General features: G+C 38.4%; 1 protein-coding gene across 1 annotated transcript in view; it reads right to left on the reverse strand.

Moving 5' to 3' along the window:
* NCOA1 (nuclear receptor coactivator 1) overlaps nt 1-14,023 on the reverse strand; it is a 258,345-nt gene that overhangs the window by 14,918 nt on the left and 229,404 nt on the right. The window contains 2 exon segments of the mRNA XM_036872881.1: nt 2,009-2,183; nt 11,719-12,121. Coding sequence (XP_036728776.1) covers nt 2,009-2,183; nt 11,719-12,121 — 578 coding nt within the window.

A 14,023-nucleotide genomic window follows, 5' to 3' on the forward strand; every position in this document is an offset into this window, starting at 1 on the left:
CCTGGAGCAAGATTATGTAGGGCATCAGAGGCCCTATATTGTATTTTGAATAAGTTGGAGTGTTTTGAGTAAAGGGCTGATATCTTGCCTCATGTTTTAAAAGCATCACTCTGGCTACCATGTGGAGACTAAACTGTAGTGGAGCAAGGGTGGAAGCAGGAAGACAGGAGGCCACTGCAGTGGTCTAGGAAAAGGATGATGCTGGCTTGCACTAAAGTGTACAAGTGGGACAGAAAGGAGTGAGAGCTGCTAAGAAGCTGATGTGATTTGCTGATGGATGTTTGATGTGGGATGTGAGAGAAAAAGAAAAGATTTTCTTCTGAATAACTGGAAGAATAGAGTTGTTTATTGAGATGTGAAAAAAGTATGAGACGAGCAGGTTTGGGGAAGAATATCACTTTAGTTTTTGTCATGTTAAGTTTGAGATGCCTATTAGACTTCTAAGTAGAGATGTCCATTAGGCTGTGGTGTATACAGTATGGTGTTCAGGGGAGAAGTCTGGGCTAGAGACTTAAATTTAGGAGTCATAAGCATAGGGATAGGCATTTATATCAGTAAGACTGAATGATATAACTAAGGGAGCAAGCAGATATGGGGAAGAGGTCCTAGAATGAGCTCTGAGGCCCTAAAATGGAGGTCAGGGAGATGAGGAAGATCCAGCAGAGGAGACTGAGGGTTAGGAAGAGAGTCACCTTTCTCAGGAGAGAAAGTTGTTCCAGAAACCAAACGAAGACAGAGCTCCAAGAAAGAGTACATGCTCAAATATGTCAAGTGCTATCAATGCTCATTGCATTTGGCATTGTAAAGGACATTAAGGACCTTGATAAGAATACTTTTGGTGGAATGGTAGGGATGAAAGCCTGACAGATTCAATAAGAAATGGAAGGAGAGGAAGGGATTTAACTGTGAAGGGGAGCAGATCTGTCAGCATGACTGTTTTTTTTTTCTCAAGGTACATTCAGATGCTTAGGTGTAGTTATGGAGCGAGAGTTTAGTTGGATTTCATTAGGGAGCATTTTGCTAGGCATAAGTGCAACAGAGGGAGAGGTGGGCAAGGGAGCTGAGAGTGCCTGTAAGGGAGTAATCATAAGGATGGACCATGGAATCTAAAGTGAGTTTAGGAAGCTGGGATTAGAACACAGTAGAAGACTAAGTTCTTGCACATCACATAGACTGTTCCAGTTCTACCTAGTTTACATCAGTCCTCACTGAGAGCTGCACAGTTCTCTAACAGGAAGATTTCCTCTCTTACCTTTCAATGAACTTTAAGAGAATATGGTCTTAAGTTTTCAACTTTAACTACCTTACTTATTATGTTGTCAGATCAAACTGCTTCCCTGTCATTAGAACCAAGACACAACCAAATTAAAACCTTTATAAAACTCAAGTGATGTGTGAAAAGTTCAGCAGCCACGATTTGGGGGGAAAAATGACTTTAGTATGATACTTCTCAGTAAAATGGGTAAAATAAGGCCACTGAAAATCTAGAGATTCAAAAAGCTAGGTAAGGTAGAATGACCTTAGAAGACTTAAAAACCTTTGCTGTTGCTATGAAATCCTTCAAACATACTGAGAAGAGTGAAACCGTGTGCCCACTATTCAGCTCTATTGAATTCTAACATTTTGCCATTCTTGCTTTAGATTTTTAAGATTTTTAAGTGTTTTTATAAAGAATGATTTTTTAAAAAGTACTCATTCCTATATCTGTCCCAGCGAAGCTCTGTTACTCATAGGAGTCGATCATATTCTTCAGGTGCGCTGGGAGTGGGATGAAAAGGTTGGGGGCCACTATACTACTTTTCTGTACTGTAAACACACAAATTTGCCTTAAAATTGACTTGAAACTTAAAGGACTTAAAAATCGCTATTTGCCAGTAACATAAAATTCAGTTCCTTGAATTTGCAAATGGATAGTAGCTAATAATCTTCTATTTGGATGGTGAAGCCGTATTTGTTCTTATGTGCTGCAGAGTATCAGGGATGCTCATATATAAAAATGCCCCCTTACTTGTTGTTTCCCATTGCTCCTTGCTGCCAGGCCTTCATGTCTGGTGACTGGTAGCCAGAAGTGGGCGGAGTCTGCTGGAGCAGAGAGCTCTGAGGAGGAGGGATTGGCATCGGCACCATGGAGCTCCCAGGGCTTAGAGATGGAGAAAAGTTGGCCTCACCTTGGGGAACCATTCCTACAAATCGACACAAATTAATTTATGTGAATACACTATACATTTATTAACCCCATAAAAGAAAAAAAAAAAAACCCCAGAAGGATCTGTCATAATATAGTTAGACACAGCTTATTCAACAGAGTAGGAAAAATTTCAGTTCCTTAAAAACAAAACAGGAAATTTCAGTATAAACAGATAGATAAATAAACATATAAAAGAGATTTGGAAGAACGTTTCCATTCACTAAGATATTGATTTGGGTACCATGATTATGTATGATTTTCTTTTCTGTTCTTTTCTGACTACATGAATTTTTAAGTGTAAAAAACAAATATGAGCACACATGACAGATTACTTGTGTAACAAAAGTAAGTTGAAAAGGATACACGATGACAGATGTTCACTAAACTTGTGATAAACATTTCATGATGTATGAAGTAAGTCAAATCATTATGCTGTATACCTTAAACTCATACAGTGCTGTATGTCATTTATATCTCAGTAGAACGAGAAGAAAAAAATAAGTCACGGGGATGTAATGTATAGCACAGTGACTATAGTTAATAATATCGTACTGCATATTTGAAAGTAGCTAGGAGAGTGGATCTTGAAAGTTCTCATCATGAGAAAAAAAAATTGTAACTATGTACAGTAGTAGATGGTAATTGGACTTACTGTGGTGATCATTTTATAATATATACAAATATCAAATCATCATGTTATACACCCAAAACTAATATAATATTATGTCATGTATGCATCAATAAAAATAATAAAAAAAAATAAGTTGAAGAGGAAAAAGGTAAGAAAAACCCATGCATGAAATGAAAAGTGAGAAAGTATTGTCAGCCGCTCCTCCTCAGTTGTCTTTATGGGCCCTGCTTCCCTTCCCTGCCTTTTTTTTAAGCTTTACTGATATGTAATCTATATAGCATCAAATTCACCCACTGAACTGCGCAAGTCAATGATTTTTAGTAAATTTATAGAGTTGTGCAACCAGCACCACAATCCAGTTTAGACATTTTCATCATATCTCAAATTCCCTTGTGTTTGTTTGCAGTCAATTCCCACTCCCACCTCTAGCTTCAGGCAACCATTGATCTGCTTTCTGTCCCTACAGATTTGCCTTCTATTGGAAACTTCATATAAATGTAATCATGTGAGGTCTTTTGTATCTGGTGTCTTTTTCTCAGCATAATGTTGAGTGAAACATTACGCTGAGGTAGCATTTATCAGTAGTTTGTTCCTTTTTATTCAGGATAGTGCTTATTAGTAACCATTGATATAACTGTGTTGAAAATCAACTGACCATAAAAGTAAGGGTTTATATCTGGACTTTTTATTCTGTTGCAGTGATCTGTATGTCTATACTTGTACTAATACTATACTGTCTTGATTGTTGTACCTTTCTGATAATTTTTGAAACTGGTAGTCAACCAACTTTATTCTTTTTTTTAATAAATTTATTTATTTATTTATTTTTATTTTTAGCTGTGTTGGGTCTTCGTAGCTGTGCTCAGGCTTTCTCTAGTTGTGGCGAGTGGGGACTACTCTTTGTTGCGGTGCGTGGGCTTCTCATTGTGGTCGCTTCTCTTATTGCAGAGCATGGGCTCTAGGTGCACGGGCTTCAGTAGTTGTGGCTCGCGGGCTCTAGAGTGCAGGCTCAGTAGTTGTGGTGCACAGGCTTAGCTGCTCCGCGGCATGTGGGATCTTCCCAGACCAGGGATCGAACCAGTGTCCCCTGCATTGGCAGGCGGATTCTTAACCACTGCGCCACCAGGGAAGTCCCCCAACTTTATTCTTAATTTGCAAAATTGTCTTGGCTACTCTAGGTCCTTTGCATTTCCATATAAATTGTAGAAGAAGCTTGTCAATTTCTCCCAAAAGCATGTTGATATTTAGATACGGATTGTGTAATTATAAGATCAATTTGGAGTAAATTACTACCTTTTCAGTCTTTTTCTCTCTGATTTCATTTTGTATAGTTTCCATTGTTATATATTCAAGTTCACTAACTTTTCTTTTATAATGTCTAATCTGCTGCTTATCCCATCCAGTATATTTTTCATCTTAGACACTGTAGTTTTTATCTCCAGAAGTTTCATTTTGGTTTTATTTATGTTTTTCATACTTTTAGTTAACACGTTCAAGCTTTCCTCTAGCTTCCTGAACATACAGAATAAATGTATAATTTATAACTGTTTTAATTCTAACACCTGTGAAATTTCTGGGTTGATTTTGATGACTGATTTTTCTTCTTGTTATTGGTTTTATTTTCCTTTATCTTTGCATGTCTGGTAATTAGAAAAAAATTCAGATTCCAGGGCTTGTGAATTTTACCTTGTTAGGTGCTAGATTTTAAAAATTCCTTTAAATTTAAATTTTCGACCTTTGTCTGGGTCATGGATAGGTTACATGGTAACAGTTTTAATTCTTTTGGGTCTTGTGCCTAAAGAGACAAGAGCAGGGTTTAGCCTGGTGCTTATTTTGCCCTGCTACTTAGGCACAAACATTTCTGAGTATTCTACTTGACACCGTGAATTTTGAGGTTTTCTATTCTGGCTGGTGGGAAGAGGAACTGGCCCTGTGTAAACTCTGAAGATGTTCCCTCCGTTCTTTTCAGGTGGTTTTCCCCGGCCTTGGTTTGTGTACACACACACACTTATCGGTTCTCAACTGAAGACCTGAGCAGGACCCTCTATATATCCCCATGGTTCTCTCTCTGTGTGGCTCTCTTCTCTCTGGTTCTGTGCCCTAAAACCTCTACCTGCCTTGGCTTTCCCAGACTCTAAGTGCCATTGCCTCAACTATAGGAAATCACACGCTCCTGTTGGATTCCCCCTTCCCGCATCACAGTCTGGACAATTTCTACAACTATTGTTCAATTTTTTGTTTGCTTCAGATGGAAGAATAAATCTCATCCTTGTTATTCCATCTTGACCAAAAGTGGAAGTCCATAAAAATTTAAAAGGTAAAAATAGGCTTCTTTTAATGTTTTCTGTTATGCTAGCACTTTGTATTTTTTATTTTTTTCCTGACAAAATACATTTCACAGTTAAATACTGTTGAGGTAAAGAAAGTTATAAAGGTGCAGAAAAAAGAATATCATAATGTGATTATCCATAATTTAGTATAATTCCTTCAAATCTTCCTCTATGAAATATTGCATTAACTTTGTGGCTTGCTTCTTTCCCTTATCATTATATCATAAGTATGTCTCTATGCCCTTAATGTCTCCTTGTAAACATAATTGTAGATTCCGGTATATTTTGTGTTCTGTTATTATTAATACAATGACTTTTCTCTTTTTTCTGTTTGGTTAAACTAGCCAGATATGTAGTTAAAGTATTCACTTTTGTTTTTTATAGGCTACAGTTTTTAAAATATTTTAAATTTTCTGTGAAAGTTGAGCCAACTGTAGACTTTCTATATTTTTTTCTTTCACTAAATGTTTAGCTACTTGTTTTCTTGGTAAAATTAATATAAATAAAGCTACAGGGACTTCCCTGGTGGCGCAGTGGTTAAGAATCCGCCTGCCAATGCAGGGGACACAGGTTCGAGCCCTGTGGGAAGATCCCACATGCCGCGGAGCAACTAAGCCCGTGCACCACAACTACTGAACCTGTGCTCTAGGGCCCACGAGCCACAACTACTGCGCCTACTGAGCCTGGGTGCTGCAACTACCGAAGCCCACGTGCTTAGAGCCTGTGCTCCGCAACAAGAGAAGCCACCACAATGAGAAGCCCGTGCACCACAACGAAGAGTAGCCCCTGCTCGCTGCAACTAGAGAAAGCTGGCGCGCAGCAACTGAAGACCCAGCACAGCCAAAAATAAAATAAATAAATTTATATAAAAAAAAAAAGCTACATATTGTTCTCCTTGCTGCTTCCTCCATATGTAATTTAATCTCTGGTAAATAATTTTGACTTAGAATATATGGAGAAATTATTTTTTTCATTTTTGTCTCTAGAGGGTGGGTTCCCCCCCATCATCTTCATTTTTGTATTGGCTGTCTTTGCATTAATTCTACATTTTAACTTTTAACTATTTTGGTTATGATCTTTAAAAAATACTTATCTGTTCCTAATGCATTTTTAATCTTATTTATGATAAAATAATTTCAGGAAAAATATATATGTGAGAGGGGAAGATACTTATCACATTCTGGCTATTATTCTATGGGATCAAAGTTAATAAATAAGACTTCAAGTACATCAGCATGCTTCTTTTTTTTAAAATAAATTTATTTATTTATTTTTGGCCGCATTGGGTCTTCGTTGCTGCATGCAGGCTTTCTCTAGTTGCGGCAAGCGGGCTACTCTTCGTTGTGGTGCGCGAGCTTCTCATTGCGGTGGCTTTTCCTGTTGTGGAGTACAGGCTCTAGGTGCATGGGCTTCAGTAGTTGTAGCATGCAGGCTCAGCAGTTGTGGCTCGTGGGCTCAGCAGCTGTGGCTCCTGGGCTCTAGAGCGCAGGCTCAGTAGTTGTGGCGCACAGGTTTAGTTGCTCCGCAGCATGTGGGATCTTCCTGGACCAGGGATTGAACCCGTGTCCCCTGCATTGACAGGCGGACTCCTATCCACTGTGCCACCAGGGAAGTCCCAGCATGCTTTTTGACATTTTTTTCTGGCCTCATTTCACATTCTAACTGCCCATGTTTTCCTTATCAGATGACCTAGTTTTAGTATAAAGAACCAGTCTGTGAATAATGAATTTGGAGGGGTAGAGTTCTGGCCCCAGTTCTGCCACTGCACTGGACCTTGGATTCCTTGGACCAGACAGTCTTCTTCCTTCTAGTTTAAAAATTCTACAGTTCTATCTTTGATTATGTTAAGTCTCCCTGCTGGACCATAAATTTCACCACAGCCACCTGGCAGCAGCAACTAGAATTAGGATTCATTTTTCCATTAAAAGATTCATTGAGCATCTACTCTTCCCACCAGACCACTGTGCTAAGCACTTGAGAAACAAAGATTTAAAAGGTCACACTTAGCTCTCTCAAGGAACTTGCTGTTTAAAAAGAAAGGCAGCTGATGAACAAGTGGCTCTAAGAGAGGGTGGGGCTTCCCTGGTGGCACAGTGGTTAAGAATCCGCCTGCCAATGCAGGGGACATGGGAGCGATCCCTGGTCTGGGAAGATCCCACATGCTGCGGAGCAACTAAGCCATGGGCCACAACTACTGAGCCTGCGCTCTAGAGCCCGCGAGCCACAACTACTGAAGCCTGCGTGCCTAGAGCCCATGCTCTGCAACAAGAGAAGCCACCGCAATGAGAAGCCCGCGCACCACAACGAAGAGTAGCCCCTGCTTGCTACAACTAGAGAAAGCCCACGTGCAGCAACAAAGACCCAACGTAGCCAGTAAGTAAATAAAAATTTAAAAAAACCCCAGCATACTTTAAGAAAAAAAAAAAGACAGAGTGGTGAGTACTTATGATTGGGAGTGTCAGGGAGGGCTTCCCAGAGGAGATATCTTTGAGGGGAGGGAGGAACAGGAATGAGACAGGTGAGGGAAGGACATTTTAGACAAAGGATACAGAAAACACAAAAGCCTAGAAGTAGAAGAGAGCAAGGTATGTATTCTTTCTTGGAACTTGAGAGGTTTGTTAAACTGGAACATTGAGGCATGGAGGGAAGGGGAAATGGAGTTGATGAGCCTAGCTCTGGACAAGTTTGGGTGCTGGTAGAAAATTCAGGTATGTCTCTCACATGAGCTGAGAGATCTGGTTTAGATATAGAGAAGAAAGTCATCAGCATGTAGAAGTCATTGAAGCCACAGGAGTAGATGACATCACTCAGGAGGAGTGAGCGGAGTAGCATGTTTACTGTAGTTCACAGAAGAGGGAGCTCTGGATTGGCTCCAAGGAATTCATGAAATAGGTACAAACAATTTCTTTTTAAATTTCCCTCATATTTTATTTGAATATTACCATAGTATAAAATAAATTTTAAATGTCTAATTCTGTTCTTGTGCACTCATCATCATGGCATGATAGTCTACAATAACTTTCTGTTTTCAGAAATAAAAGAAAGCATACGCTGTCATTATTATGACCTACATGTTCCTTCGTTTACTCTGGGTCTATATTAAGTTGAAAGATGCCAAAGCAAAGGACTAAAGCAAAGCTACTTTATTCATCCTTTGGTTTTACTATCATTAATTAACACAGGGATTAGCCAACTTTTTCTGCAAAGGGCCAGATAGTAGATATTTTCAGTTTTGCAGGCCATAACATTTCTGTAAGAACTACTTAACTCTACTGTGTGAAGCCAGCTGTAGACTGTATGTAAACTAATGAGCATGGATGTGTTCCAATAACACTTTATTTATAAAAACATGTGGTGGTTTTTGTTTTTTTGTTTCTTGGAGAAGGCTTGATTTGAAAAGGTTGGAATTTCTCCAGAACTTGAACTTGTACCAACACAAAACCTGGTCTTGCAGCTTTCTACCAGGTTGCTGATCATGATAGTGCAAGTTTATAACTTAGAGCAACGGAAGAAATTTAAACTACTGAACCTTTAAATGTTCTTATACTCTCCAGAAAAACAATTTTCCCCCTGTGCTTTTGTTTTTTCATGGAAGACCTGAAAGCTCTGCCATTTCATTTCAAACTGCAACTGGATAAAACTACTACTCTCTCCACTGTACCTAGCTTCTGGGGTTTGTTTGTAGTACAGATACTTTATAAAAAAAAATCTTATTTTGTGAAAAGCACTTTTTGTCAATCAAAAGTTGGACTGGAAGAAAAATCCAGGTACCAGATAGAGCACTTACAATGGGTAGTAACACATCTGGTTGTACTGTCTGGAGAAGAAGGAAGCTCTACCCACTCATTATCTCGATCACTGTGTTCTATATGACTTGCAAGAGATTAAAGACTAGACCCAAAACGCTGAAGGAAATCTTGTCAACTTCATAGGAAATGGGGTTTTGGAGTACTGCCTCTCTAGGAGGCTTAGTCAAGAAACAGGAGTGGATAGAAGTCATCCTTTCTTGGCTTTCCAGAGATGAAGCGTTAAAGAGCATGACTGAAAATTGACAGAAGTACTGTTTTGTATTTTTTTAATTAGTTAAATAATTTTTAATTGAAGTATAGTTGATGTACAATACTATATAAGTTTCAGGTGTACGACACAGGATTCACAATTTTTAAAGGTTGTATTCCATTTATAATCATTATAAAGTATTGGCTAAATTCCCTGTGTTGCACAAGATATCCTTGTAGCTTATTTATTTTATACATAGTAGTTTGTGCCTCTTAATCCCTTACCCCTAACTTGCCCCTCCTCACTTCCCTCTCCCCGCTGGTAACCATCAGTTTGTTCCCTCTTAGCAAAATATCTTCCAAGTCCATCCATGTTGTTACAAATGGCAAAATATCATCATTTATGTTATGGCTGAGTAGTATTCTATTGTATATATATATACCACAGCTTCTTTACCCATTCATCTGTTAATGGACACTTCGGTTGCTTCCATATCTTGGCTATTGTAAATAATGCTGCTGTGAACATTGGGGTGCATGTATCTTTTCAAATTAGTGTTTTCGTTTTTTTCAGATATATACCCAGTAGTAGAACTGCTGGGTCACATGGTAGTTGTATTTTTAGTTTTTTGAGATGTACCGTTTTTATCTTATTTTATCTTATTTTTTATCTCATTTTTATCTTATTTTTAATAAGAGAATTTATTAATGTTTGGCTTATTTGTGGTTATTTTTTTCCCCAATGAATGACATAAATCTTTTGATTTAAGGCTCTGCAATCAGTATCATAAATGCTACTAAGAATCTATTTGCTGTTTTGGCTACGTTGCCATTTTGGAAGAACAATGGGGAAACAACTATATAAGTCTTCTAATGTTGGAGGAAGTACTTCTGTAGGCTGGAATACACTGAAGGAACCTCGTCAAATTCTTTGCATACACAAATCACAAGGCACATGAAAATACAACTCTTTTGAAGGCCACTCCTGTTCAGACAGTCTTATAATTAAAATATGGATTTATAATACTTTTCTTGCCCACACATACAGTGTAAGTGATATAAACCAGCCAAAGATGACTTCATTGTCTTGAGGACAAAGAAACTGAAGTGGTATAATTTTGATTAAAACGTCTTAGAGAATTCTGGTACTCTCTGACACATGTCTCCCTAGATACTTAATTTAATAGTCAAAGGATTTCAGCACTTGTTGCCACCAGAGTGAAAAGTCTAAATTGATTTGGCTGTCAAAGTTGATAAGCATACTGCCATGTTAAAAAAATCTCTATATAACTTCAACATTTTATTCAGGTCAAACAGCAGCTTTCTCATTGAAATTCATTTTTAAGCAGGCTTAAAATTTACTTTTTCTTTCATTTATAAAATGAAGGGATTTATTTCAATTTTTTTCCTAGGAATGTGCCATTAATTTTGCATCAAAGTTAACTGAACCTGGTGGATTAATCAAATGTGTTTAATTGCCACTACCTATTAGAATCTCCAAGTGATAGAAGAAAAATTTTAAAAAGATATCATTACCTAGGACAAAGGGAATAGGACAGAGACACTGCAAATGAAAGATTAAAAAAAGAACAAAGCTTTTGAAAGCCAGAAAGCTGCCTGATATTTCAGAGGAATAGCTTACAACCTAAGCAGCTAAGGGTGGTGACACCAATGAGAAGTCTGAGATAATCTGTGAAGACTGATTATCCTTATGTAATCTATCAAAAAAATTTTCCAAGATAATTTAAAACATCTGTATGCAAATTTTGAGTTAATGTACTTGAACCCATTGTCTGACATGGACTCTCATAAGATTCTTATAGGGATCCATGAGAGAAAGTAAGAAAGTAAGAATATGCTTTGCAGACAAAATGTTAAAAATTTTCATGTCAGGTCCTTATGGATCCTCTAATTTAATCATCTTAGCTTTATGTAAGAGAGAAGCCTCAAACCACTCAACCATTTAGTGGCAAGAGCTGAGCCTAGAGCCTGGATCTCCTGACTCCAACGCCAGCGTCTTTTCTTTTTTTGGCCGCGCCCTGCGGCTTGCATGATCTCAGTTTCGCCCAGGCCACGGCAGTGAAAGCCTGGAATCCTAACCACTAGGCCACCAGGGAACTCCCTCAGCATCTTTCTTCTTCAGCAAATTGCCTCAATGTCAGTGAACTGAAACACATGTGAAAAGAGAGACCTGAGCCTGTATGTGGTATAGTCGTCCCTTGGTATCCATGGGGGATTGGTTCCAGGACCCTCATGGATACCAAAATCCATGGATGCTCAAGTCCCTTATATAAAATGGAGAAACAGAACCTATGCACATCCTCCCATATACTAAATCATCTCTAGATGACTCGTAAAACCTAATACAATGTAAATGCTATGTAAATACAATGTAAATAGTTCCCAGAGTGCAGCCAATTCAAGTTTTGCTTTTAGGAACTTTCTGGAATTTTTTTTGGGGGGGGGGTGGATATTTTCGATTTGGGGTTGTTAAATCCACAGGTACGGAACCCGTGGATGCTGAGGGCCGACTGTACTTATAAAAGCAACATAAAGGTGTAATCCTCATACCTGATCCTGGGTACTGGAAGACATTCTGCTGCATCTGAGGACTGATTCCAGTGCCAAACTGGCCTCCCATGTTTCCTGTCATGCCTCTGTTCACCATGCTGTTGCGGTTGGCCAAGGTTGCCTCAGGATTTGCTGCCAGTTGTGAAAACGGGCTGGTAGAAGCAGGTGGGGTTCCTGGATTTGTACCATAGTTTGGTGGGTAGGGGAATTGCTGCGGAGCACCCTGAGGAAGACGGGGGTTCCCCATTTGAACTGGCAGTCCAGATGAGGGAGGGAGGTTGTTCCCAAAGCTTTGTTGCCTCATAAGCATGGCTCTTTGCTGCTGTATTAGCTGCCTCTGTCGGTGCTGTTGACTATACAGCTCCCGCTGGCGCTGTGCCAACATTTGGGCATTCAGGGGTGGCTAAAAAAGAGAGAAAAAATCCTCACTTACTAATATTATTTTGATTACCACCTAACTTGGAAAGCTTACAGGATTAAGCCTAGTAGCTTGGAGCAACAGAATATGTAGCAATTATCAGTGTACAAGGGAAACTAAAACAGAAAAGGAAGAAAACCTCTTAAGTAATAGCTACAGGAGAGAAAATAAGTACATTTTACAGATTAAAGTCACACAGGACTGATAAAAGTCTAAGAAAGCATATATTGATTAGTATTATAATATAGGCCATGAAAACTATTAAGAGAAACATTAAAACCATAAAGAAGAGAAATAAAATGTGCTTGATGACTTCTATCTTATCTGGCATTAGGTTGTTAGGGGACTTTTTTCTTTTTCATTTCCAAAAAATTCACTGTGTTTCTAGTATGGTGAAACTTATTTTTCCCTTTTCTCTTGGAGATCATTTATTCCACTTTACTTAAATGAAATGTGATAACAGGTGATTTTAATTTTCTGTATTTTCCAAATTATCTATAATGAATGTGCATTATCTTCACAATTAGAAAAACCTACAAATACCATTAAAAAAGGAAGAATCAGAAATCCGGGATCCAACGCCAAACGGTCACTTAAAAAGCAAATAATTAATTAGAAACAAAATAATAAGCAGAAATAAATGAACCCAGGTATCTTATATTATTGTTGCAGTATAAGACTGCTCCAGGCATTAGAGTAAGTGTTTTAATAGCCATAATATTATGAATGATGAAAGAAGTGGTAAAATTAGGTTGAAGTCACTTTCTAGTCTAACTTGCAAAGCAACATGGCATGTCAATAAAGCCTTCATCAGAAAATGTCCATTCAGGTTGAGGAACTGATTAGAGCATACAGCTCCATAAAAATGAAAATTGCCAACCAGATGAAGTCTAATCTGGAAGAAACTGTGACATAATGACTTCCTGATAGAATTCGTCTTTATGTGAATTCCAACAGTGGGGTCTTGTTTCCTTAAAACCGAATTACCCTTGCATGAGCTAACCACTGAGATTTTTAAGACAGAGAAACCCAAGTCTGGATCCATGAAGATGTCAACATCTGCTGCTAAACAGCAGTTTCTATCAATATTTATCCTTTTGGTTAGTATTTGCTCCCAATCCTTCTAGGTCCATTTTATGGAGAAGTGTTTTGTTCAAATCCTCTCTAAAATACCTCATCTCCCAAATTTTTGTGTAATTTGTTGGGAAACCATAAAAAAAGGGGTTGAGGGAATTCCCTGGTGGTCCAGTGGTTAGGACTCGGCGCTTTCACTGCCGTGGGTCTGGGTTCAATCCCTGGTCAGGGAACTAAGATCCCACAAGCTGCGTGGTGCAGCCAAAAACAAAAAAGTGGTTGAAGCAAAAATATTAAAGTACGTGCAGAAGTTAAATAGGGAGGAAGCACTAGATAACACTTAGAAGCCTACACCGTTCTTTTTATGTTTAGTTCCAATGGCTCTGGGTTCATACACAAGGATCGTTAAAACAAATAAAAAACAAAATGCTGATGCTCAGACTGAGTGGAGAACACAAGGTAGTTAAGATAACTAAACAATGTGACTGGGTTTTGATCAGGTTTCAGGTACCATACACACAGTTTCATATCCGAGGCTTCTTATTACTGGTACTAATCAGGACAGCAATAAGAGTTTTCTACTTAGTCACCTGATACCTAATAGCAATGACAATAATAACAACAAAATGAAACAAAGAACCCTCAGCTTTACATCAAATATCAGTAAGGGGTATCACAAGTTGATTATAAATTCATTCTAGAAGAAAGCTACAGTACAAACATCATTAAAAGATCAGTTCACAGACCATTTCAAAGACACTCAAGTCAACACTTTAAGAAATACAGTTTGGGTTATGGGTTAGAGAAGTACTA

The sequence above is a fragment of the Balaenoptera musculus genome, chromosome 13 (assembly GCF_009873245.2).
Source record: "Balaenoptera musculus isolate JJ_BM4_2016_0621 chromosome 13, mBalMus1.pri.v3, whole genome shotgun sequence".
In the NCBI taxonomy this organism is placed as follows: Eukaryota; Metazoa; Chordata; class Mammalia; order Artiodactyla; family Balaenopteridae; genus Balaenoptera; species Balaenoptera musculus.